At 39.1% G+C, this 27,298-nt stretch overlaps 1 protein-coding gene across 4 annotated transcripts in view; it reads left to right on the forward strand.

Annotated features, from left to right (window-relative positions):
* carmil3 (capping protein regulator and myosin 1 linker 3) overlaps positions 1 to 27,298 on the forward strand; it is a 49,635-nt gene that overhangs the window by 12,185 nt on the left and 10,152 nt on the right. For 3 of the 4 annotated variants that reach the window (XM_056744118.1, XM_056744120.1, XM_056744116.1), the window contains exons 6-28: positions 179 to 273; positions 950 to 1,020; positions 1,130 to 1,203; positions 3,487 to 3,562; positions 4,108 to 4,196; positions 4,421 to 4,515; positions 6,057 to 6,143; positions 7,210 to 7,319; positions 8,096 to 8,173; positions 8,379 to 8,455; positions 13,407 to 13,511; positions 14,967 to 15,036; positions 16,255 to 16,336; positions 16,492 to 16,588; positions 17,246 to 17,300; positions 19,499 to 19,671; positions 19,874 to 19,942; positions 20,435 to 20,528; positions 22,428 to 22,526; positions 23,589 to 23,708; positions 24,312 to 24,425; positions 24,499 to 24,674; positions 26,021 to 26,108. In XM_056744118.1, the coding sequence (XP_056600096.1) occupies positions 179 to 273; positions 950 to 1,020; positions 1,130 to 1,203; positions 3,487 to 3,562; positions 4,108 to 4,196; positions 4,421 to 4,515; positions 6,057 to 6,143; positions 7,210 to 7,319; positions 8,096 to 8,173; positions 8,379 to 8,455; positions 13,407 to 13,511; positions 14,967 to 15,036; positions 16,255 to 16,336; positions 16,492 to 16,588; positions 17,246 to 17,300; positions 19,499 to 19,671; positions 19,874 to 19,942; positions 20,435 to 20,528; positions 22,428 to 22,526; positions 23,589 to 23,708; positions 24,312 to 24,425; positions 24,499 to 24,674; positions 26,021 to 26,108 (2,194 nt within the window). The remainder of the gene's footprint in view (positions 1 to 178; positions 274 to 949; positions 1,021 to 1,129; positions 1,204 to 3,486; positions 3,563 to 4,107; positions 4,197 to 4,420; positions 4,516 to 6,056; positions 6,144 to 7,209; positions 7,320 to 8,095; positions 8,174 to 8,378; positions 8,456 to 13,406; positions 13,512 to 14,966; positions 15,037 to 16,254; positions 16,337 to 16,491; positions 16,589 to 17,245; positions 17,301 to 19,498; positions 19,672 to 19,873; positions 19,943 to 20,434; positions 20,529 to 22,427; positions 22,527 to 23,588; positions 23,709 to 24,311; positions 24,426 to 24,498; positions 24,675 to 26,020; positions 26,109 to 27,298) is intronic. The other variant, XM_056744119.1, reaches the window with a different exon arrangement.

Raw genomic sequence — 27,298 nt, forward strand, 5'->3', positions numbered from 1 at the left:
CATATTCAGACAGGAAAGAGATTAATGCAGCGCATAATAGCACACTTTCTGCGTGCCGCTTCTCAACCCTCCAGTTCATTTTTCTGTTTCAGCTCTCTGGCCAGGTGTTTGAATGCTGGGTCAGAATAACTGAAATACTGATACTGACAAATCTTCTCTTTCTCTTTCTTTCTCTCAGTCCTTCTATCTTCCATGCAGATGGAGACGTTACCGACGGAAGTCGGAAATTCTCTCCAAGCTCAGAGAGTTCGGTGGAGACCCAAAGGGCATGCGGTGAGAAACACAACTGCAAGTATATGGTTTACGCATGCACAACCTCATAATTTTTTCATTGTGCACTGAATATTGATCTCTCTAGATGTTGATCTTTCCTCCTCTTACCCTGCTGTCTAAGTATAAAATATACAGCAAATGTACTATTAAACAGTAGGAGGTTAATTTGTACCATCTTTTGAGTTAGTTTTCAAAACAGCGCTTTGTCAGTTTTGACAAATCATATACAATTGTGCCACGTGTTGGGCCACAGCGGTTGAAGATGAAGACAGTGAAAAATCACAATAGATTATTTTTATAAAGATCAAGTAGGAGTAAAAAAAGTTAAATTAATAATTAGCGATGATAAACAGGAAACCCAGTGAAGTCTAGGCAGATTGCACACAGCCCCTCAGTACACAGCATTTCTTTTGTTCCCTATTAAATTATTTAAAGATTTCAATCTGAAGAACATAAAATCAAATGTATTTTTTACTTTTTGAATATTCATGGGAAGCTTTTAGGAACCATATGGCCGGTTAAAACCAAAACACAACAAAGTAAACTCAGAAGTCTTTTAGGGTTTTTGCTCTATGGCTTTTTGATTGGTTCTCTTTCCAAGGGACAAGAACCATCAAAGAACCCGAGAAATAAGGTTGACTCTGTCATTTATTTTGTTCTTGTCGTTCTCTTTAAGGGGGTTTCTCTGAGACTTATGCAGCTCTGTGTGACTACAATGGCATATCTTGTAAGGAGGAAGTTCAGTGGGTAAGAGCTTAGCAATTTCCTATTGACTATAAAAATATCTTAGAGTGTCGCTGCTTCAGCCTCTAAATATGTTTCTTCCTCTTTCTGGGTCTATCATCTCTTTTTTTAGGATGTGGACACCATCTATCATTCTCAGGACAACAGAGAGTTTAACCTGTTGGACTTCAGTCACCTGGAAAGCGGGTAACCAGAAAACTCTCGATGTCCGTGTACTTAATCTGAAATGAGAAATCACTTCTTATTAGCCCTCAATTTCAGCGCTATCTCTACATCACACAGATCATCGGTTTAATGGCTTCTTCGTTTTTTTCAAAGATTAATCAAATCTTAACCGTTTGCTGCGTTAATTGCTCCGCATTGACAGGGATTCAAAAAGTAACTGACACAGACGATCTGATGCCTTACACGGCTTCCAGTGTGCGCCGAATTGCAACGGTAATTATACATTTTGGCTCCTTGCTGTGGCATCCCTGCTGACATCCTGTCTGTTGGGAGTCGAGCTGCAGGACTCGCAGTGTCCTTTTACATCCGGCCAATCGGTGTCAAGTTGTCTATTCTGTGCTGATTCTAGATCAGATGGTTTGGATTTTATGAGGATGTTGGTCTGAGTTTGAGTCTAAAGTCTGGTGCACAACTCGCTCCCTGCATATACATGACGTGTAGGAATCAGGGCCTGCTCTGCACCCCCGTGACTCCTTCCCTGCTGCTTTTAACCCATTAAGGATGGAAATGCACTTAATATTTAAACTCTTATTTGGAGATATGTGACGGTTCATTGGGCACGTTGCTCAAGGGTAGTTTTGGTTGTCTGAAGAGAGAGGATTTCTTTCAGCTCTCGCATGATGAAATTCTAATAGATTGAATGTAAATCATGTGTAGAGTTTTTATATTGTAACATTTTTAAGAGCTTTTGCATTACAAGAAATAGTGCTTGTCATTTTAGATATGTCCAGCAGGGTTGATTCAGGTTTGATTGGTTTCTTTTTGTGCTTCTTAGATGAGCACGCAATATATTGTGATTCTGTGTTCATCAGAATGTTATGTAAACATTTAGTTGGTTGTCCAAGTTCATACAATTTTGAATGATATAAGTCACAGGCGGTTAAAGGGCCAAGCTATTAAAGCTGCCCTATTTTGATGTGAGGATTCAGATCCTTTTAAACAGAAATACAGAGATGGGTAGGATTCGCCTGACCTACATTTTGCAATACATCATGCTCCCATGTGATGTTTTCAAGGACATGAATGAGATTGAATGGGCTCGCTAAATTGCTGTGCAACTTCACTACAAAAGAACGTAAACAAAATGTTAAAAAAATACGTCCAATGTGAATAACAGTAAAAATGTATAGTTGACATTTATAATTGAAGTTCTTGTATAAATCAAGACTTGAAAATAAAAATTCTGTCATCATTAACTCACCCTCTTGTCATTTTAAACCTGCCGGACTGACTTTCTTCTGCTGAACACAAAAGAAGATATTTTGAAAAATGTTGGTATCCAATCAACGGCTGCACCCATTCACTTGCATGAGTTTTGTGTACATACAATAGAAGTGAATGGGTGCCAACGTTGTTTGGTAACCAACATTTTTCAAAATGTCTTCTTTTGTGTTCAGCAGAAGAAAGTCTTACAGGTAAAGTCTTCATTTTGGTGTAATCTATCCCTTTAAAATATGGTCTTTAATCAGAAACTATGCAAACATGGTTGCAGACTTTATTCTAATCGCCTTGTGAGCTGAATGTCAACATTTTCCTGTAAAAAGATTTTATACCGCTGGTATACTGTGACTCGGTGGTTCTTAGTCTAAGGTTAGGCACAATATCAACGAACATACTGCAGAACACTTCAACCGCTCTTGTTTCTTGGTATCTCACTGACAGGAGCACTTAGACATTACCGTCTACACGCCCAACATCTGTCATGAGGATGTTATGTCATTGATTTTCAGACATTTGTTCCATTAGACATCTACAGAGAGAGAGACAAACAGGAACGGTAAAAGACGCGTTCAGAAGCAGGGAACAGTCGGGCACACACTGCACCCAAACAAAGCGATGATGAACCACAGCCATCGGCTGTATACTCTAATGGAGGATCCCTCTCTCTCTCACTTCTTCTTTTCTTCCTGCGAGTGCCGTAACGTCTGCCGGGTGAAATGGTTTTAGGCGCGTTGCCAATATTAAAAGCTGTATCATAGACACATTGCACTGAGTAATCCACTGACCTGGCATCAGTTTTCCCCATCGACCCACACTGTCCTCTTTCCTTCCTCTCTTGGCTTTGCTCTCAGGGAGCCTTTACTGATGAATCCATCATTTTTTCGTGAATAATAATGTCTTTTGTTTAGTTTGGGGAGATCATGCAGTCTTAAGAGGAATTGCATGAGAAATGCAAGAGCGTTGGTCGCATCACCTCTGCATCTGTTTTAATTTTTGTCCTTTCTGTGTCTGATTTTGTTACAGGGACCTTGCAGTGATCGTGGCAGCAATGGCTTATAACTCATGGTTCACCAAACTTTATTGCAAGGACTTGCGCATTGTAAATATGTTTTATATCCTTTTTGATCTCCATTGTGTGATGGTGCTGTATGGTGAAATACGAGTGTGTTTTTGTTGTTGGGTCAGTTTTGATTTCCGTCTCATTTTCTAAAAAGAAGTGTAGTACGGTATTTATTCATCTTACAAAGTAATGATAAGTTAGGATAAAGTGATATATGATTAAATGCTATGGAGTACCATGTAAACACCCTTGGCATGAATTGGAATGCTAGCCGTGAAATAAAATGCACAGATTTTTAGATGTCCATATACTTTTGACTACATAGTACTGTAGAGTATTGTATAAAAACACAGTGATAACCCTACAGTACTGTTACCCTTAAGTAAGGGCTGTGTGGCCACATGTCTCTCAGATCTGATGTCTTTCTGAAATCTGCTGTTTGGTCCATGTCTTTGTGCATGAGATTAAAGTCATTATGGAGGGTTTTAGTGAAGAATTTAATTCCTGTGCTTTTCTTATTTCCGTTTTACACAAACACACATACACACACACCTCAGACACGAATTTGCTCTCTCTTTGCACAGAGTTCAGAGGTCGGGGAGCAGATTTTGCACACTGTCAGTAAATCCAGCAGCTTGGAGGAGCTCACGTTGGAAAACGCAGGTCTTAAAGCGTGAGTTATAAATCTCTCGGTGTCTTTCTCTCTGTTATCTATCACTCGGAGCGCTTCTTTTTATCTAAAAGTTCCCTTCTTGTTCTGTCACTGTCATTTTACTTTTGTGCCGTAGCCAGTCTTATTCCTTTGCCATATCTCTGATGTCGTTTTTCATCTCTGTCCCTGAATGTGGTGCTTCTTATTGCGGTTCCGTTTCAACTGGCTTTCTTTCTGTCATTTAGAGATTTCCCACAGAAAATGGCAACTGCCCTGTCAGAAAACCCAGCATCAGTCATACACTCCATTAACCTGGCCCACAATTCACTGGACAACCAAGGTATATGCATCAAAGTCTGTCCTCTCTCTCTTTCTCTCTGTGTATTTACCTGCCTTTGTCTGTGTTACACTTTGTGTTTCAGCAGGCTCATCTGCTATTTCTGTCTCTGATCGGGTGTGTTTTTTTTTAGTAGCTCTGTTTTGCTGGTTATTGTGATTTGTTCTGTGTGTTGCTGATTTGAAATGAGCCTTGTGTGTGTGCCGTAGGGCTGCAATGACAAACCACTAAATTGATCATTAATACGAATTGTATCATTGATTGGTTGATGGGCACATCACGTGCCAACTACATACAGAAAGGAAATAGGATAAACTAAATAACATGTTATCATTTTGATAAAATGGACATTAAAGGCCAGATTTACTAACAGCTTGTGGCAGTGCAAATGCCTCATTTGGCATACAAATACTACTGTTGGTATTTACTAAAAGCACGTAGCTAAAATTAGCGCTAATAAGGCGTGGACACATCTGACCTTTATTGCATATGCATTTGTAGGAATTTCCTCTTCAGAAACAAACCTCATAGGAGGAGAGTATGAAAATGATCCAGCAATGTGATTTACTAAGGTTTACACTTGTCATTGTACTGGTATTTGCGGCTTCATGCAATGTCCAAAAAGTGCATGTTTTAAACCCTGCGCTAATTTGTGCTGCCCTTAGTAGATTTTATTGGTCATTATGAGAATGAGATATTGCATCAGTGTTTTTTAATGTGCACCTTGTTAGTAAATCACCTTCAGAAAATTCCACTCCCATCGGTTTAGTAAATCTGGCCCTAAATGTTGTTCTTAAATTGACAACATTTTATTAAACTACTTCATGTATTGTCTATTTTTATTAGAATTGTAACTTAATTGTTTTTTTCTATATTATCGGTAATTTTGTAAATTGTTTTTTGGACATAATGTAATGCATAACATAGAATGCATTTATTATTTTATGTTTGCTTTTAATAAATAGTTTACCTCAAATTAAAAATTCTCTCCAAATGTACTCGCCCTTCTGCAAGCTTTTAAATGTCTCCTGAATTTTAACAATATGTATATGAGAAAAACGGTTCATTTTTGACTTATTTTAAGATATTAAAACAAAAACAAATACATAACAACGGCATGTACAGTATGGCAACATTTATGCGTGTCAAAACATCATATGAAAACTAGTCACAAGACTATTTTTATTTTTTGGGTGAACTCTTCCTCTACTAGTCAAGCAAATTTAATGCAGGCTTTTTCTATAATAATATTTGTTATAATAAAAATATTAATATACAAACATAATATAATAACATTATTTGTCAGTCAAATTCAGAAAACAAAATATTTGCCCTCGGAAGTTCTAATAAGAAAAAATGTAACGCGTGCTGTGTGTCAGGGTCAGACTCTCTTGGTCACATGCCTGACACATGTCATTCCCTATCACATCACAAAGATCTGTGTTTGTGTGTACATGCATTTAAACAGCAGCAATGTCACTATTTGCCTGAAGGTGTTAATGTCCTGCTCGTGAAAGTGTTTGTGTATGTATATCTCCCTACAGGTGTGTCTAATCTCATCCAGCAGGTGTGTCGGCTGAGCAAAGGCTTACGTCTGCTTAACCTCTCCAAGACGTCGCTCTCTTCGAAGGGTGTGTGCAGAACGGATATGTCTTTGGGAATCTAGCCCCCTCTGCTGGTTTAGTCTGTAACATCTCTTCCACTGTCCCCAGACACAAGAGATTGATGCAATGTTTTTATATTTCCTCTCGCAGATTGTCAAAGGTCTTTTTCTAAAATGTATGCATATAGTTTACCTCTGGCATGCACACGCCTGTAGAGATCTAACAAACAATGTTTCTGTAACATTTCAGCCAATAATATAACGTCTCTCACTCCGCTGATCTGGAATGTGTTTTTTGTTCACTCTTAAATGGGTAAAATCAATGATGGATTAGTTGGACCTGTCTGCAGATCCGAGTCAACCCAAATAGTCTCCACTTGGAAAGCCCAGACTCAATTATCTGTAGCCGCGCCTGCTTCCAGGGTCTGGTAACTCTTTGGTTTTCTCTTTCAATCGATACAATTATAAACGAGTGCAGAGATGGATAACCATCCAGCACGGGCCATGAATCAGTCGCCGCTCAATGTCGTTCCATCATTAATCCTTATTTGTAATCTGATTTGTGACAACTTCATTACAAAAGTTTTGAATCGAATACAGAAGTTATGTGAGAGAGAGTACACCTAGAAAATGTCTCATTCCACTGAAAAATTTCATTTCAACATCTGACACATTGTTTGGGTTTCTTGTTAACCTCAGAGTGAGCGACGGCCCACGGTGCAGAAAAACAAATTTACACATCAGAATAAACCACGGCAACCGTGAAAGGCTGAAGCAAGAAGTGATAGTTCATAAAAGGTTGCATTGGTAACATTTTGATGAGTGAATTCTTCCTTTTGAGAGCCCGGCGAGATGTTTGTGTTATCCCCCGGAGAGGAAACGTAGCGGCGGAGTTCGTTGGCAAGCTGCCGCCTAACAGAATAAGCCAGGCTGCTTTTTTTGTCTAGAGATATGAAAGGCAATCACTGGCATTTTCCTCTTGTATTCAGCGAGATGAAAACCCACCCGGCTTACTGAGCTTGTTATAGTGAGTTATGGTTTGCTGGCGCTGTGTCATACTGTGTTATTTGACATCTTCCTGTCGTTTCTCCCAGGTGTCACGTCTCTTTCTCAGGCCCTGTGCTCCAGTGATGACTACTCCAACTCACTGCTTCATCTGGATCTGAGCAAGAACCCTGGAATTCTGTCTGGGGAAGATGCAACGGTTAGAGCCGAAACACATGCTTGTTTTTATAATTGTGTTCTTAAACTAGGCTTGTGTTAAAAAGATTGGTTTAAGAAGTACTGTTATAGAGACTTGGGCTCTGGCTCCTTACAGGAAGCAACCACTCAGATCACATTAGGAGGTTTTGGCATTATAAAAATATATAGTCGTGACTGAATAAAATGTCAGTTGCAGCCGATTTTTTTATTATGTATAGACAATTCCATCAGACTCACCTAAATGGCACGATGTTAACCTCTGGTCTGTGTTTGGTTATAATATATAAAATAAGATATAAAACAATAATAGAGATATGGAATATGCATCCCTTCACATAGAGCGTAAAAAAAGTACAAACATAACTTTGTATTTTACAATATATAAGACACGCAAAAAGACACTTGCTTGTAGCCTTGCACTGTATGAGAACTGGCGTCCATGCGCACACTTTGAGTGAGAAATCGATAGAAAGTAACCTCGAGCTGCATGTGAGGACAGGTGCGCGCAGTCAAGACTCAAGTAGACTATTGCTTATATGCTTTCGAAACACTGCTGAAGTAGTTTGATGTTATATGCGCCGAAGTTGGAGACAAATTACAGTCATGGAGGCCCCACCTCCAAGCCTGAGGCCCTAGACAACTGCCTGCTCTGGCTGTAGGTAGGGCCGGCCCTGCCGCCCACACACAGATGCCAAAAATAACATTAACACAAACCCAGTTGCACAAACTAACACACACATCCCTATTTACAGCCTCACAACTCTTCCCTCTTCACAGAATCTTTACCTGTTCCTGGCACAGCCGAACTGCCTGGTTCATTTGGATTTGTCAGGCACTGACTGTACCGTAGACTCGGTGAGTTGACAGTGCATCTCGTCCTTCTAAATATGTTATTGCCAAACTGCTTTTTACTCACTGCGATTTATGTATTTGTACCCTAGACATGACAATTTATCATCGATTTCAGATTGATTTACCCATTATATGTAGTGGTCATAAATTACAGAATTATACTAATAGTTGCTTCTCACTGTCGTCGTCTTTCCGTTTTCTCATTCAGTTATTTGGAGCTCTGCTGCGGGGATGCTGTGCTGATCTCTCGTACTTGAACCTCTCCAAAAACTCCTTCACTCACAGGTGAGATAAACTGCCTCCCACGAGTTACCGCACGGTAATCTGTCACTATTAAAACAGCCTCGCAGATGAGCAGAACCTTCCCCAACCACGCACATCATTGCAAGCTGGTATGACTCATCTAAGTTATGCAGAAACACATTTTGACGTTTTCTTCTATGAGGACATGGAAGGTTTGAAGGACCTGGTCATGCACAATTGGTCAAGGTTTGGTTGGTTAGCATAGACCGTCCTGGTTATATCACTTAAGTATGACTATGAATTACTTAAGATGGTTTTTAGTTTAGTTTAAGTCTGGTCTAGCAGGTTGACATGTTTTCCAGGTGGTACTCTGTTCGATCAACCATCTAGATCAGCTGGTGACCATAATTGAGCAGGTAAAATCAGATACTGTACCATCTGAAGTTGTATTAGAAGTGGATTTCCCTGCTGGGAAAAGTACCTTTATAGATACTGGCAGTCTGTGATTATAAATTAAATTGGGACATCAGTGTTCAGAGTTTATGGGCCGGTACGCTCACAGATGGTGTTTCTGCCAGAAGCATTAAAGGACATCAGATGTTTGTGTATGTTAGTGTGTGTATTTGCTTAGTTGTAATTTACGGACTAAATTGCCCCCAAAAGCAGTATAAAGTGACAGAGGGGTTTGATTTTAAGAGTTTGTATAGGAAATGTTATGGGTTACTCTGTGCCTTTTGATGCCTCTAGCACAGTTAGCAAAACATGAGACCTGACAAAACCTCTTTGGGTTATTAAGGAATGTCTCCAGTTTAGAAGAAAAACAAATTTAAATACATTCAAATTTACCTTAAATATAAAGTTGTCATGTCTTCATTTACATAGTATATTTAAAGGGACGATATGACAGGGCTACAATGAATATTATCCTTTGTTTTAGATGAAATTCAATGTGTATACACGATTTAAGGTTCAAAACGCTGTATTTTCCACATGACGTGCATGTTTGGATGTCTTGTATGTCCTCTTTGCTCCGCCTCTCTGAAACGCGCAGAATTTTTGCAAAGCTCATCGCTCTGAAAAACGAGGTGTGCTATGATTGGCCAGTTTACTAGTGCGTGGTGATTGGTCGAATACTGCAAGCGTGTGATGGTAATGTAACGCCTCTTACCATATTTGGAACATCAGGTTCCAAAGCAATTGTACTGACAGGTGATAAAATGTCAACTGTACTTGCCCTATCAATTCGACCCCGAATCGGAAAAATTAAGATGATCAATCCGATACATCAACTGTACCAACACAACTTGAGCAGGATGTAAAGGATTGGTAAGGTTTTAAAAAATATTTATTATGTTAAATAGTAAAAAACTATAGGTGCCTGTTTTACATTTTATATACAACGTTGTATACTCGTCGCAACTCAACAAAGACAATAAACCTCATTACAAACATACATTTGTTGCCTCTAGTTGGAACATGATTACTGATTATTAGGACTTATACTCACCTAAAGGATTATTAGGAACACCTGTTCAATTTCTCATTAATGCAATTATGGTGGTGGTGTAATGGTGTGGGGGATGTTTTCTTGGCACACTTTAGGCCCCTTAGTGCCATTTGGGCATCGTTTAAATGCCACGGCCTACCTGAGCATTGTTTCTTATCATGTCCATCCCTTTATGACCACCATGTACCCATCCTTTGATGGCTACTTCCAGCAGGATAATGCACCATGTCACAAAGCTCGAATCATTTCAAATTGGTTTCTTGAACATGACAATGAGTTGTCATGCACTGTACTAAAATGGCCCCCACAGTCACCAGATCTCAACCCAATAGAGCATCTTTGGGATATGGTGGAACGGGAGCTTTGTGCATCCAACAAATCTCCATCAACTGCAAGATGCTATCCTATCAATATGGGCCAACATTTCTAAAGAATGCTTTCAGCACCTTGTTGAATCAATGCCACCTAGAATTAAGGCAGTTCTGAAGGCGAAAGGGGGTCAAACACAGTATTAGTATGGTGTTCCTAATAATCCTTTAGGTGAGTGTATGTTGTCTTTTTTCACTTTGCGCGCGTGTCTGCATTCGCAGATCTCAAACACATGACAAACTCAACTCGCGTTAGTCTGTAACAAAGTCTTTTAGAATGAAAATATACTCACAGGCTCTGAATATGAAGCGCCAGACTCTCCTTGCGAAATTGCAATGGTTGGAATTGCCGCACTTTTTAACCCAAGCTTTCGTGCACTGCCGGTCTTGATCTCTCCCAGGTTCATGAAGCAATCGTCTATGAAATGCGCTGCACACACTTGAATATTCGAATTGTACTGTTCTGGAACAGTATTGTAAATAAAATGTAACCATTCGTTTTTAGCTGTCTCATCTTTTGGAAGCGCAATCAAAGAGGCTTCCTTTTCGTAACGAAACACGCAGCGTCTCCTGACATGGCTACGGCAGCGACGATACAATGAGATTCACGAGTACGCCTACCTTACTTGCATATACATTTGGGCGGTCTTAGTCAAGTCATACCATGAACTGATGTAGATTTTTGGGGGTGTGGTTACATGAGGCATTTCAGGCAGGTCTGGGTGAGCTATCACTTTTAGATAGAATGCATCTTTTGTTCCGACACTTAAGTTTTGCAATTTTACGTTTCTAATACATGCATGGGCAACATATAACACTCCAAAGACACAGAAAAACAAGTATTCGCGCCACATGAGCTCTTTAAATTAGCTATATGTAACCCTGTCTTTGAAATACAGGCTAAAATCTCGAAAAGGTTTGATTTTAATCAATAATTCCACTATAGTTCAAGTCTTTGACATGGCTTTTATCAGTCAATATTAAAGGAACAGTTCACACAAAAATGAAGATTATGTCCTCGATTTCCAAATCTGTATAATTGTTTTTGTTCTGATAAACACAAGGAAATATATTTGAAAGAATGTTTGATACAGTTCTTGGCCGCCATAGAAGAAAAAAAATTTCATTGACTACCATAGTAGAAAAAATGTCTTTGTTCCGTTAAACACAAAAGAAGATCATTTGAAGAATGTAGGAAATAAAACCGTTCTGGGACACTTTTGACTCCGATTGTAGTTTTTCCTACTATGGTAGTCAGTTGTTCCCAAGACCTGTTTGGTAACAAGCATTCTTTCAAATATCTTTCTGTGTGTTCATCGGAACAAACAAATTTTCACCGATTAAGAACAACCCGAGGGTGAGTAAATGATGATTTATTTTTATTTTTGGGTGAACTGTCCCTTTAAAGATAACAAGTCTATGTTTTCACATTTAGTTTGAGATTTTATGTAGAAAACATGAATTTTTTATGATGTCAAAAGGTTTGTAAGATGGATAGATTTAGAGGCAAGCGTTCGAAAATCTCATTAGCCTAGTATGACAACCATCATGTCCGAGAGGTCTTGACTAATAGATCTTCTAAAGCTTTGTGTGTGTTGGTTTGTCCTACATAACCAGGACAAAAACAGCTTTCCTTTTCTACATTGTGCAACATTCACATTACCTAATAAACATACTAAATAATGCTATAATGGTTTAATGTATGAGTGCAAAAGAACACTATTAGCATAAATCAGCATTAAAAATAGCTAAAAAGATACCATTAGTATAAAAACCATTAAGTCTTTATAATGATCCAATGTGTGTGTATAGCTGTAGGCTGGAAGGATATAAAAACAAAACAATCCGTCTTCGCACTTGACTCCCATTGGAATCGCACAGCAATCCAATCTTCCCTCTCACCACGCTAACGGCATTATGAGGTACTCTGTGAAAGATGAGGCTAATTTTAGCAAGGCCCATTGTTAAGATCCAGAGGTTGCTCTGTCAAATTCATATGCTCTTAATTGGGTTTGAATGAGCAGAGGGTTGAGTTTCTGAAGACGATTGGCTGTCTGCATATTGAACTGTTCTACGTTTCTTCTTTACAAACACATACACACATTCTTTCTCCCAGTGCTAATTTCATCCACTCACAACACCCACCCAGACTCCCACACTCGTGAGCGTACATGCGCAGCTATGTAGAAGACAGGGGAAAAGTGGCCCTCTTTGGCAAAATGAACGTCATTTCAAACCTGTATGACTTTCTTTCCTTTGCAGAACACAAAATATATTTTGAAGAAAGTTGGTAACCGAACAGCGCCGGCACCCATTCGTTTCTATTGTATGGACACAAAATCAATGCAAGTGAATGCGTGCCGGTTGACAACATTCTTCAAAATGGGATATTAGTTATTTTAGGGAATATAAATGGAAACTTGTAAGATATGCTTGTTTGTGCTGGCACAAAATGAAACACTATGAAAATTGTCAGTCTCGACCTTGTACTGGGGTTAGATGACCCCCTAACTAAACAAGTTTGGGGATGTTTCTTTACATACAAATAAAATTATGTCTCTAGAAGCTTCTCTTTATGAGTGACTTAACCTGTAGGCAAGTGTAAATGTATGTGTATGAGACGAAATCTGGTTACACTTGTGCCACGTGAGGACAGCAATGGAAATCTGTTGGAGTTGATAAGACAGAGAGGTTATGAATATTCAATGGGAATGTTCCCTTAACACTGTGCTCATATTAACACGTTCAACACACACTCCTCTCTCTCTTTAATGGTTATGTCACTGTGCGGGACATACTGTTAACATATGCAGTAAATGTCATCATGAACTGTCATGATTTTACTCTTTCCCAGCATCTCTCATTTCCTCAGTCTCATTTTTCTTGTATAGTTGTGTCCCACCTGAATGACTTATTTGTTTGGGCTGCAGTTCTGTGCCACAAACCAAGAAAGCTTGTTAAAATGTTTAACACGTCATTGAGGTACAAACGACTCCATTTCTAAGAAGCCGGAGGGTATTCTTTAGAGCCCTTTTCTGCCGTTTTGTTCAGGGGTTTGTGAAGTGCTGTTTCATGTTTTATGAATAAAATTTCCCCCCGATTTCTGTCACGCTTTCAGGAAAGTGAGAGAGACGCTACCTTCTTGTCGCCAGTTCTTCAGTTCAGCGTTCAGCCTAACTCACATCAGTCTGGCTTCAATGAAGATGCCCCCCGACGTGCTGAGGTGAGCCTGGTCTCCCTTTAATTTGCACAAAGGCTTTTTTATGCTTCATCTAACTTAGTCATTTTTAACACTTGATTAAGGAAAGTTTCATGCTTGTAATATTTGAAGATATTTGAATAACCAATATTTAAGGGTTATGAAGCTCTGATTCTTGTTGTCCTTTGGCATATAATACAAATATCCTGCCGTATCGTTCATATAATTTGACTTGTTTCCATTTCAAAATTGGGGTTTTGCATTTCAAATGTTGCACTGTTAGTAAACATATTTAATAGCTTCGATATGGTTAAATTGTATAACAAAAAAATATATTTTTAATAATTTTCTCAGCTTCTTTTCATTCCAAACCTGTATGACTTTCTTCTGCAGAAGACAAAAAAGATATTTTGAAGAATGTTGGTAACCAAACAACGATTTCTATTGTATCGACACAAAACCATTGATAGAGTAATATACAGGTTTTGAACAACATGAGGGTGAATAAATGATAACATAATTTTTAAGTTTTAAGTGATCAAAACAAATGCACCGAAATAAGTAAGGAGCAGGAAAGTGCAAGTCTTCCTCAATATCGATATCATCAGACATTTTGCGAGGATCATCTTATATATAGTGTGTGTCTGCTTGTGAACACAGAGGTACTTTTCCGGGTTGTCAGTCACCATAGACTGACCAGACAGAGCAGAATATATCGATTAAACTCAATATTTTGGTTTGTTTTCCGCACATTAAGTACTCTTGTCACTTCAAAAAAATTCAGTTGAGCCACTTTGAGTGGATTGACCAATTTAATGATGTCTTTAGTACTTTTCTGGACAACAGTTATATCCATGACGTCTATGAGGAGGCCTTGAAATTTCTGGGATGTCACTTAAAATATCTTTATTTGTGTTCTGAAGACGCCGGGAGGTCTTAAAAAATGTTGGATGAGTAATAAAAGAACACAATTTTGATTTTGAGATGAACTTTTCCTTTAACCCGGGTGTCAGATGCCCATGAGGTAACAATTTCAAATGTGACATATCCATAAAAAAACACACCAGTGATTTATTTCTACTTTTGAGAGCTCTTCAGCGCTAACTGATGTCAGAATCAAGACGCTCACACAGATGCTATTTTGGGGAGCCAGAATGTTTTCAAAAAAGCGTTTCAAACAGGGTCAAATCTCCCCCACAAAGCAAGCACAGGATGCGGTGTCACGCCCAGCTGAACACCGGATTTCAACTCTCTTCTGTCAACTCCACCGGCCCACACCAGAGGAGTCAACTAATCTCAAAGCTCTTAATCCGTTAAGACCTGTGTAACGCTGTGATGCTGCCCACAAAGACCGTTTGATTTGATTTATTATAGAGATCAACCATGACAGCAGACAATAGAATAAAAGTATTTTCAATGAGGCATGTAATATTGTCTTTATTCGTGGTATCTTACAGATGTTTACTGTCATATCCACAGGGCTTTGTTCCTTGGGCTTTCATCAAATCCTCACATCACTGACCTGAACCTGGACATCAGTGGCTGTGAGGTACCGCCACCACCTCTTGTTGCCTTAAATCTGCCTTTCTATAAATGCCTGTCCTGCTTTCTACGGCCAATCTGTCTGAGCTACGGAAAAAGTTACACAGAAATGTTTATATACGTGCATACATCTTTGTCCTAGTGTCAGCCACCTTAGTGCTTCGAAAGGGAGGGGGGAGTGAGCCGTAAGCCATTGGTTGCAATTCGCAACATCACGGCTAGATGCCGCTAAATTTCATACACTGGACCTTTAAGAGAATATTTCTTTGGTGAACCAAAAATTATTCTTCTATGGCAATTTTTTTTAGAAACCTTTGTTTTTTTGAGTATATATTTGCAGGACAAGGGCATTGTTAATACAAATGTCGAGTTGGGTATATTGTTTTGATATTATGGAAGTTGTCAGTATGTTTTATATTTTGTAATCTTACACATTTTGCTGACCAAAAAAGTGATTAAAGTTGCCATTACGATTTTTTCTGAACACCACTGAAGGCTAATGCACCTGATGTTTAATATTTTAAGCATAGCTTTATTCCATATAATGTCATTCTTCAAAAGGTCAGCCCATGTTCAGTGAACTTTATCATTTTATTTTGTGTAGTAAGGGTTGAAGACATTTACTTTTATTCATTTGGCTGTCCAAAACAACTTACAGTGCATTCTTATCCATTATGTGTGTTACCTGGGGATCAAACCCACAACCTTTTGCGCAGTTAAAGGAAAATGCTCTACCAGTTGAGCTACAGGAACTTTTGGTAAATTTTTTTGTAGCTAATATGTCAAGGCTACAGAAAGGATAACAATTGAATCTATATTAAGAAATATTCACTGGAATAAAATCAAGTCTCCCCAGTGTAAATAATTAAATTGCTAACTATAACTATCAAAAAACAATTAGAAAACCGTACTAATAACAGATACAAATGCTGTGATCTTTTTTTAATACATTACATTTATTTGTTTGTCAAACATTTTTTATCTGATGCAACTTACCATGCATTCAATATACAGTATATATTTTGTGTGCTCCTTGGAAATGAAACCCCTTACTTTGGCAGATGGCAGTATCACTATGCACTACCAGATGAGCCATTGGAAAAATATGAGTGCTTGCAGTTATAAATTATGCATTTTAAAGCCTTTGAGGAATCTGTCTGACTTTCTCTATCTCTTTTTCACTCACTGTGTGTCTCTCTCTCTCGCTCTGTATTCTGTCTCTCAGCTCAGGTCTGCGGGAGCAGCAATAATACAGGATCTATTCCCCAGAGTTTCCTGCATCAGCACACTGGACATCTCAGACAACGGTGAGACATTTAACTGTAGAAATCAAAAGAAGCTTTTGTCCAGCTCTTCTCCCTCGCTGACCTTCAAACTGTCTCTCTCTCTCTCTCTCTCTGTCCCCTCAATTGCTTTTTCATTCACTGGTGACACTGCTTTAACATTTCTCTGTTCGTTTCAGGGCTGGACGCTGATCTTCTGTCTGTCATTCCTGCCTTCTCCAGACACCCGTCTCTCAAACATCTGCTGCTGGGCAAGAACTTTAACATCAAGGGCAGGTACTTGTTAACTAACACTTGTGCCAAAGATGGTGCTTGTAGAACCCAAGTATCTTCATCTTTATTAAACCTTTACGCTTCATCTACTACGCCTGGCCACTAAGTCACATCACCCAAAGGTATTAAGACTACATTCACACTGCCAGCCAATTCCGATGTTTTGCTCAAATCAGATTTTTTGCTTGCGCAATAAGCATGGAGGCCAAGTCTGCAACATGGAGTAGAACACTGTAGCTTACCCTATAAGGTTTAATGTTTATCTGATTTAGGACCACATACAGAAGTGGGTCCGAATCAAACAAATCGGATTTCATTCAAGTTCACACTGTCATGCAAAAAAACAGATCTTGGTCACATATACAGGCAAACAAATCACCTTGTGAATGTGGTCTATAGGAGCACAGATGAGCAATACTAGAGATATCCACACTGGTACAGGCAGATGAGGTAAACAGTTTAGAAAAGTCTGTGAAATAGTCTGCAATCACAAAGTGAATGTGAGCACACTGTAGGCGGCTCTCTGGGAAGCATGAGGCAGAGGAGGAGACTAGGGGCAGGTGGGTGAAGTGTCATTAATCTTTGAGATGAAAGAGTTTTAGTGTGTGTGTGTGTGTGTGTGTGCGCCGGTGTAACCCTTTATGATTCCTGTGTTTGCAGGATTCTGGACGAGGTTCTGCAGAAACTAGTGCATCTGGTGCAGGAAGAAGAATGTGTGAGTGTTTCACAAACATGGACACACACACGTTAAAAAACATGCTTGATTTCCTAAAGTGTTATATCTTACACAGGTTTTTACTTATAGTTTTTCTACTAATAGTCTTTAAATGTCATTGTAAATGTAATTGTTAGATGTTTTCTATATAGCAACAACATCCCTGCCATAACATAACGGTACCTAAAGCTATTTTCTAGATGTAGAATAACATGTGGTTGTAAAATGCAAGACATTTTTAATCATACAAAATCTTTTCAAAAAGAGTGTTTCAGTTTATCCAGTGTATGAAATGTTGCGGCATCTAGCGGTGAGGCTACGAACTGCAACCAACAGCTCACTCCACCCCTTTCGTTTGTAGCACTATGGCGGCTGACACAGGATTAAGATATCATAAGGGTTCCCTTTCTGTCAGTCTCTCAACGTTGTGTCGAACCGACAGAATGGGGTTTGATCTTGAGAACCTATCAACTCCGATTGTTCGCACCGACTCACCTGTTAAAGGGGAGAAGGCGCTTAGGAGGCGTATGCCCACCCAGTCGTCGGTCTTACCTGGTGTGTAAAACACGGGCAGACACCGGCTTGTACAACATCGCAAAAGTACTGGGTGTAGCCCAACCCGCAGCTCTTCAGATTTCTGCCAGAGTGGCGTCCTGAGCCAGTGCACACGAGGAGGCTACACCACGGGAGATCTTGGTGATGGCGTCCATGATCCAGTGCGCCAATCTCTGTTCCTCTTCCCTGACCTTGCACAGGACCTGTTCAGGGGGCTAGGGTGTGATGGCAGCGAGACGTGATGTGAATATGCCTCGTGCCGGTGTGCCATGCTCTCTAAGGAACTCGACTCGGAAGCCAATGCTGAAGCGGTCTCATATGCATCAACCCAAGCAGCACAACTGCTGTAGAGGACGCCATATACCCCAGGATCCTCTGAAAAGGGGGAAGTAGACGATTTTGTGTCTGGATCCAAAAAGACCACAGCCAACTGTGACCACAATGCCTTGATCGACATATGCTCGCAGTGCAGGCATGCTGTATCAATGAATTATACCTCAGCATGTTGGAGACCCAGACATGTGATGCAGGTATCGTGCTTGTCAGGCTCGAGGACGAGCCGGCCACATCCGTGGTACAGTGGCGAGAAATGTCTGTTGGCAAGTGCATGCTGTGAGAAATTAGCTCTTTCAAGGAAATTAGCTCTTGTAGACACCGTCGGCTCGCTACCGAAACACCCAGGGGAGATCGCACACAGTTGTTTCATTTCAATCCGAGAAGATGTGCCCAGCATAAGCTCAGCAGGTTCCGAAGAACAAAAGGGTGTATGAATGGGTACCCCATCATCCTTTTTATACACTTATGTATGGAGACTGGCATGCTACACCATTCGCCAACTTCATTGGCCTTTAAAATGAACAATCGGAGTTGATAGGTTCTCAAGATCAAACCCCATCATGTCGGTTCCATACAACTTCTCGTTCCCTCTATCAGGGAACTGAGGTTACATATGTAACCAAGACGTTTCCGCTTCTTTCCAGAAGGAAATAATGCATTTATGAAACCCGCTCTGTAGAGCAGTTTGTCCGTTTAAGGCTACTGTAGAAATAACATGGCGAGTTCCATGCAAGGGGACCCGTTGTGTATGTAGATAGAGATAGCTCATTCTAGATAGGAAAAACATAACGCTTCATTATGTAAGGTCTTTATACAGCTCTGAATACATCGTTTTGTATATTATGTTGCATTTCTGTCAAAAAAATCCTCCAGAAAATAACACATTGGACTTTTAACTGAGTATGTGGAACACTCAACACAGCCTACTGTGACTATTTGAGTATTGGCAAAGGGTTTTTTGATTTTGTCAATGATAAAGACTTGTCATAATGGTATGTAACAGATGGAACATACTTTCTCTTCCATGCTTTCACTGACAGGATAAACGCTTCTTTCCCAAACCCAACTTTCACCTTTTTCATAGATTCACACACAAAGTCTGTCCATCCTATAGTCACTTGTGTGTGCTTTTTTGCACTACAGATCAATCCATCTGTTTCTCTCTCTTTTAATCTCTTTCCTTCAGGGCAAACAGGCCCTTCACTGCAGATATCACCAAGTGCTTGATCAATTATTAAATTATGTTTTTACAGATCGCACACGTTGCACACATACACACTTTCCTCTTGCATCTCCTGTCTTGACAGGCCCTGCAGAGCCTTTCTCTGATCGACTCCCGGCTGCGTTCGAGGGGCACGGTGCTTGTGAACGCGCTCGGCAGCAATGCCTGCCTGAAGAAGGTGGATCTGAGCGGGAATGGTCTGGAGGACACAGGAGCGAGGATGCTCAGCAAAGCCTTACTGATCAACACCACGCTCAGGTACCTGATGCTGCAAATGACGGTTTATGGAATAGATTGTAGTTTAGATTCTGGATGCTGATTGGTCGATGCAGTCGAGCAGGCCACATATCAGTTTACATGATGTCAGGGAGTGTATCTATAAATATCTAGTAGAAGAATGTGACTGAATTGATGCAGTTGGAAATAGCATACTGTAATATCGTCTTGTGTTTTCTTCTAGAAGCGTGACGTGGGATCGAAATAACACATCTGCCACTGGTTTCCAAGATGTTGCTCGAGCCCTAGAACAGTATGACAGACACTTTAATATTCATGTTATGTATTCTCAGTGCATCCATGTGACTCACTCGTTCCCAAACTTTACCGCATAATACCGCAGCATAAATCTTCCAGTCCATTGCATGGTCTTTCATCACCTTCCTGGCCTGCCTGTGATGCACAATTAGACTATTTTTCTGGAAGAACCTTTCCTGCCCAGAGATCTATGTTTTAGGTATTTAACATAGAAACTTTTTAACAGACTTGAACTTTGCGATCCATTCAGAGAACTGTAATCATCTTGAGAAAGTTGTTCCCAGTACAGAATGCTTTGAAAACACTTGAAAGAAACATAAAAGAATGCCTGAATACCAAAAGTTGCGTTAAAACATCTCGTTTTTGTGACACAAATAGACATTTTTCGAGAATTGATCTGCTTCTCTGTTGTGTTCTGGTGTTTGGGGAAGGTTTAATCCTTAGCTTGATTATAAGTTTATTCTCAACAGTTTTTCTCTCTGTTCAGTAACTTCACTTTGCAGTATATGCCCATTCCACTCAGCGATGTCACGCAGGCGTACCGAAGCGCTCCTGAAAAGACAGAACAAGCTTTAACTAAGGTGAGACTGCTTGATTTTTATTTTGAAGGCTGAACACTCTCAATGTGTCACTCAAGGTTTCTTTCTCTATAGTGTTGCACTGTGGGGCAGTTATGACACATAGCAATGTTGTTGCAATGCTGTAATTTTTTCCACCATGGAACACATAAACGTTTATTGCTGACCACAGTCTGTCAATCGCCAAACATGAAAGCTTTGCTCCATCAAATCTATACAATTCAAGTTCAACAAAACCAATTCCTGTTTGATTTATGATCCACAGCTCAATAGAAAAAAAAAACTGCACACTGGTTTGAAGGAAAATGAATGTGAACCAATAGTGTCAGAAATGTTGTTCTAACCTGGTTAAAGAGACAGGTAACTCAAAAATGAAAATTCTCTCATTATTTACCCTCGAGTTGTTCCAAATCTGTATAAATTTCTTTGTTCTGATGAACTCAGAGAAAGATATTTGGAAGAAGGCTTGTAACCAAACGGTTGTTGGCCACCATTGACTACCATAGGAAAAAGTGCTTTATTTATGTCTTGAACATAATGAAAATATATTGGGGAATGTTGGAAAGCAAACCGTTCTGGGACACTACCATTGTAATTTTTCCTACTATGGTAGTCAATGGTGGCCAACAATAGGGCTCTGACGGTGGCAGTTTTTTACCACTGCCATGGTAATGGACAAATCAGCCATGTTGAGAAATACATATGATTTATATTAATAATATTTATATTATTATATTTGCATGTAGCAACCACATGATGAGCGGAAGAGAAATATATAACTTATTTAAATACTTTTGTTAAATGGTTGGATACTTGAAGTATGATATCTGAAATAAATGAGGATGAAACATCCGTCAATGTTTAACGTGCAAATCCATCAATGAAACGGCACACTACAGCATATAAAACATTTAAATAAACATCAGATTCGCGTAATAGGACTAGTTGTTGTAATCCCACTATTTCCGCACAGTTGAATTGCCCAATAGGACATTTTCCATGCCTAATGCAGGGGGAATGCAGTCAAATAAAAAATGTAATGATATAAGAAAGTTAAATAATTGATAAAAAAGCTTTTGTTGCAGTGACAACTTCAGTCAGATGGGTAACCCTTACAGTCCTTAACAATTACATTTAAAACAAATAGTTTGAACCTACCTTGGCTTTCCTATTCATATTGCCATAAAAATGAAACTTTTTCCTACTTCTTGAAGGGAAATTTACATGTTGACACTGTCCAGATTAAAATGTGTACAGCTGCACTAAATACGTATTCAGAAGATTTATACGGGAGCGCAAATAAATAGATGTCTCTCCGCAACTGCTGCAAATCAAGCGGATCATAGCCAGTTTTGATTTTACGTATCTGTTCATTTCACAACAAGATCCATTGCAAAACCTGCAGAATAACCACCTTCATGGCACTTAACCACTGAGTTGCTGAGTTCTGAATAGATGTTAATGTGGGTTGTGCATCACAGCCATGATTTGGAGGCGTTTCACATTGTAGTTTCAGTAATTCCACTGCGGAGATTTGAGTTGTAAAAGTTAGTGTGTGTTTTCATGGTACATAGTCCTCGTTTATTTCAGAAGAACAAGGAAAATCTGCTTTTCTGTCATTTGTCCCCTTTAAATCTCTGTTATGCCGTGTGTGCGGATTTCATGAGATTTACGGTCCCACAGCTGTGAATGTTTATGCACGCGCTTAATGAGCCTGAGAGAAGTCAAAGTTTTACAAAGTCAGTGCTGAGACAGGGACACGGCACGTAATACATTTATCTTCCGTAAATCATCAGCGTAATTACAATCCTTTCCATATGACTGCACTGCTTATCTGAATACCACCGCTCCGTTCATTGTCATTATTAAGTATTCTCTTTCTCTCTCTGTCATTTCTCTCAGATCCAGCGGGCTCTCTTGAGGAACAACCAAACGCAACGCTTCTCTCAAAAACAGGCTCTTCGGTTGCATCAGGGCCTGGTCACCAGTACTGCAGAACAGGTTCTGAACACTTTCTGAGCATGTCTCACATTCCTTCTGTATCCTTTCTGTTTTACTCTATTCTAATACAGCTCTGACTTAACGTGGTAGGTCACGCACCATTTATACCCCCACTGAAGAGCACTGCCCCCCATTCACTTCCATTGTATTGATACAAAACCAATGCAAGTGAATGGGGGGCAGTTAACAACATTCCTTGAAATATCTCATCTTGTTATGTGCGGAAGGAAGATAGTCAAATAGGTTTGAAATGACAAGAGAGGGTGTGTATTATCCAGCCCAATAAAAATATGATCGTGATGATGCAGATCCTTGGATGTATATAACTGTGTCAGAGTCATTTTTCATTCTATATCAGTTCTATTAGCTCAGATTTATTAAGAATCATAAGTGATTTTAATTTCTTGGCATTTCCTGAAATATCTAAATTGAAACTGACTTTACTAAAAGGCTGAAGACTTTATGGTTGCATTTTTTTTAAAGCAGAATTACATATTTAAAAAACCCAAATTAATAGCAGAAGATGAATTTGTAATCGGCAAAAAAACAATAAATATATTTTTTTAAATGCAACATCGGTTATGCAGTATTAACTCAAACAAAAACATAGCGTTTCATCCATAGAAATGCTTTTGGAACTGATGACAACAATGATTAGTCAATGCCGATAGTCAAAACAGCCAAATGCTTGCTGATTTACAATCCGTCACTATTAGATATATTTGCCCATTAAAACTGCAGTTTATCATTTCTGAACCATTAACAGCATAGAAATCAAATAAATAATTACTTTTTCCAAAATTCTATTCTCAAATTCACTCTTCGATCATTCAAACAAACAAAACAAAACCTCTAGCAGAGCTGCAGTGGTTTGAGGAAATTTGCTCACAAATGGCTTACTTATAATTGCTCATTAAACTGAAATGAGGGAAAGTATTTAAACATCAAAAAACTTCACAACAGCTTCAAACTTGTGTTCGAGAAAGTCTTTCACATGCTAATATGAACTCTGACTGATCTTTGCTTTGTATTTGAGATCAACTCCTCTCTCCGCTCTTTCAGGTGATGGAGCGTCTGTGTGTGCGTGTCCAGCAGCAGGTGTGTGTGTTGAGAGGAACAGGTGAAGGAGAGGAGCTACAGGCTGCCAGACAGGTCCTGAAGGAGGCCAGGAATTCTCGAGCTGTGAGTGTTTTCACTCATTTCCACATTTTAGAATAATAAAGTCATATAAATATGAAATAACACAACAGAAGTATGGAAATTATTTAGTGAGCCAAACATGTTCACCATCTTTGCTTATTTAAGCTCAGCATTACTTTGTCTGATCTCTTATACAGCTTCATGAGGTTCAGAATTGAATGATTTCTGATTTAAATCATCCGCTTTTAATGAAGTCATCAGTTTTGAACAGAAATTGCTGTATGGGTGGAAATGCACGAGTCAACCTCAAGGAAAAGTCATTTTAAGCATCTTAAGATCAGTAGAAGCATAAATTCAGTCAAGCATGTCCAGACATCTGACTGGTTGTGTACATGTGTAAGCAACTTTAACAGATGCCAGAAATATTCATTAGAAGTTTTATTTTTGGTATCCGTGGGCATGTCTATAAATTATGCATGTTTAGTTTTCAGATTGCTGGGTTGGCAAAAAACAGGCCAAACAAGTAAAAAGTAGTTTTTGATACGTTTAGATATGTTGATATGCAAAATGTGTTCTGGTTGTCCTGCTGTATACATTATAAATATACCCCTGTCTAAATTTAGCATTTTCTATACTATCCTCAAGCTGTATCCATCTCTATGTGAACTGGCTCATGTGCTGTCAGTGGATGGACCTGTGAGGCAAAAACTGGACTCTCTGGCTGGAGAACTGGCCAAGGCTGCTGATAAAGAACTTCAGGTACGATTTTCTCTCTCTCATCATTCGGCCTAATTTATATCCGTGTGACCAAAAAACAGATTGATTTGTGCAGGTAATCGTGGACTCCATGGTGTCTCTGTGCCGTGAGCTGTGCCCGCTCTCGTGTGCTGCCGCAGAGTGTCTCTCACCCCCTCTGTCCTCCATTTCTGAGCGCGTGTCCATCCCTCGATCATCCATCCGCACCGCACTGATGGAGAGAGCGGCTCAGGACATCAACAGAGCTTTGGAGTAAGACAGCTGGGTTTGATTATCAGATGGGTTCATTAACAATCTGTCATAATCATAATTTCAAAGATACTTCTTAGTCTGATTTCACAGGAATCTGAAAATTGTGCCAGATTTTTCAGAATCACAATCAAGCACAGCTAGACATATGACAATTTCAATCACATATGACATAAAACAGGCATAAAATGAGAATATACAGAAACAAACGCAGAGAAATATATCATAGTCACATAATTACAGCTAAAACACTTTCTCTTAGAGAGATCTAATGGACTGAATGAGCCTCTTACGGATACTATTCATTACAAATATCTCTTGCACTCAGACTCCTACAAGCAATAAGCACACATTAATGAGTCTATGTGGTTTTGATTAAACTGTACCAAGATATTGTTTCCCAAGCATTAGACACTTTCAATGACTGCACGATAGGAATAACAAAAGAGCTCAATATTCAAAGAAAATCAGTATGCTGTTGCACTGTATTGTACATGTTGTTAATGGGGTGGTTTCCTGTACAGGGTTTAAGACTAGTCCTAGACTAAAATAAACGTTAGAGCTGTCTAAACTGAAAACTGCTTGCACTGAAACAACTTAAAATACAGGAGTGCCATTGTTTTGTCTCAAGATGCACAACTGTAATGCTTGTTTGTAAGACAAATTGGTAAAAACGACTTAAATGTCCTAAAAAAGCCCTCTTCCTGGCTTAAACATATCCTTGTGCGGGAAACCAATATGTTTTGGGGTCTATATAGACAGGCAAATAAAGGTAAATTGTCAATAAATGAAGATTCATACTACTGATGCTTTCAAGTATGAGATGTAAAAAACAACTACCTAAAACATATTTGAGTAACTCATTTTCTTAGTTGCTGTCTTTGTAATGCCCCCAGATAACAACAATACTTTATTTTTATGGGCAATGACAGAAATCTCCTAAGATTATGATTAAATAACATAAATCACCAATAAAACCACACTAAAACCACATTCTGGGGCCTTTGCTAATAAGTAGGTTGACTCCTGTGATGATGCCAAGAGATTAGAGAGTGTTTTCTTTTTTCTCTCTATCCTCTGTCTTTTCCATGTCTTTTAGCTCAACAGCCATCTGTATGCTACCAAAGTCCATTAAAGAAGTCGTGCCACTCGATGGCCATGTTTGCAATCCCCTCGTGCACCCATTTGAGTCATAGCAAAACGACAGTCCAATCTACTTGAATGTGGAAAGAAAGATATTTCTAAAATCTCTGACAAGAATCGCAATAAAATTGCATATTCCATCCAACATTTAAACCTGACGTCAACCATAACTTTTGTTAACGGTTCTTCACCTTTCTTGTCTTTAGGGAAGTAAAGCTGTCCGTGGTGTCCTATCTAACCAACTCTATAGTGGACCAGATCTTACAGGAACTCTATGCCACACACAAAACTCTGGTATGACAAACTAATGGTTGCGTTAACTGATAATTGTCAGTCCTTTACCTCATTTAAGACACATTGACAGACAATTTCAAGTGAAGTACATGAAGTATGTAGACATCAAGGTACACAGAACTGAATTCACTAATGATTTATACATCAACGTCGCCAGGCCCGGATTAAGAATTCAGAGGCCCCTGGGCACAAGTGTCTTGTAGCCGCCCTCCCCCTATATACGTACTTGTGCAAAATAAAGTTCACATCCTCCATCATACAGGATTTACTCCACATGATTGCAACAATGTTTTCCTGGACCACCAGCAACAAAATCCAGACACACTGGCATATGCAAGCAAACACTGCCTTACCTCTACCAATTCAGTTCTATCAGATTCTTCCATAATTCAAAAACAAATATGCCGAATTTACAAAACTGGTCTTAAGAGAAGTTTCAAATATTTTCTTATAAACATCTACATTTTTTCTAAGAATAAAAGGCCAGGCTTGGTCAATGACCATACTATAGGACTATTTGTCTATTTGTTAAAGGTTTTTTTATAACTAGCACCTTGCTACTCACGTTCTTATTTAATCGTGTAATATTTTAAACGACATTGACAAATATTATAAATATAGTTCTTTAGCCTATATATTATGACATCATAATATGTGTGTGTATGTAATATTTTGCATTGTATGTAAAAGCACTCTGAATTTTCTAATAATGGAGGCTAAATATTGGTAAAGTAAGGAAGTTAGTCGTGACCAACATTATATCAATATAAAATTCATAAGTGGCTACGAAACACCACCAAATACATGTAAAGAACTCATACATTTTGAGATTTAAAACTCCCGCAATAGTATTTCAACTCATAGATTATATTTACAACAATAAAGTCATTCTCATTGACATATTTTCAGTTTCTACGGTCAGTTCTGTCTTATAACGCGACATCATCTAACAAATCACCATAAAAAAACAGAAAAGGTAACCATGTGACTATATTTACAGACGAACTATGTTCATGCTTGTATGTACAAAACGTCGAGTATAGTGAGAGGATGTTGGAAACGCTGTTTTGTACTCATTTCATTCAGGAGTCATCTTTCGTACGCTGAATTGAATGTGCTGCTTCTACCTGCCGAGAGTTGGAATTCCTTGGCCAGAACAGAGACCTCGCACTTGCGGGGCAGTACTGGCG

Source organism: Triplophysa dalaica, chromosome 3 (assembly GCF_015846415.1).
Source record: "Triplophysa dalaica isolate WHDGS20190420 chromosome 3, ASM1584641v1, whole genome shotgun sequence".
In the NCBI taxonomy this organism is placed as follows: Eukaryota; Metazoa; Chordata; class Actinopteri; order Cypriniformes; family Nemacheilidae; genus Triplophysa; species Triplophysa dalaica.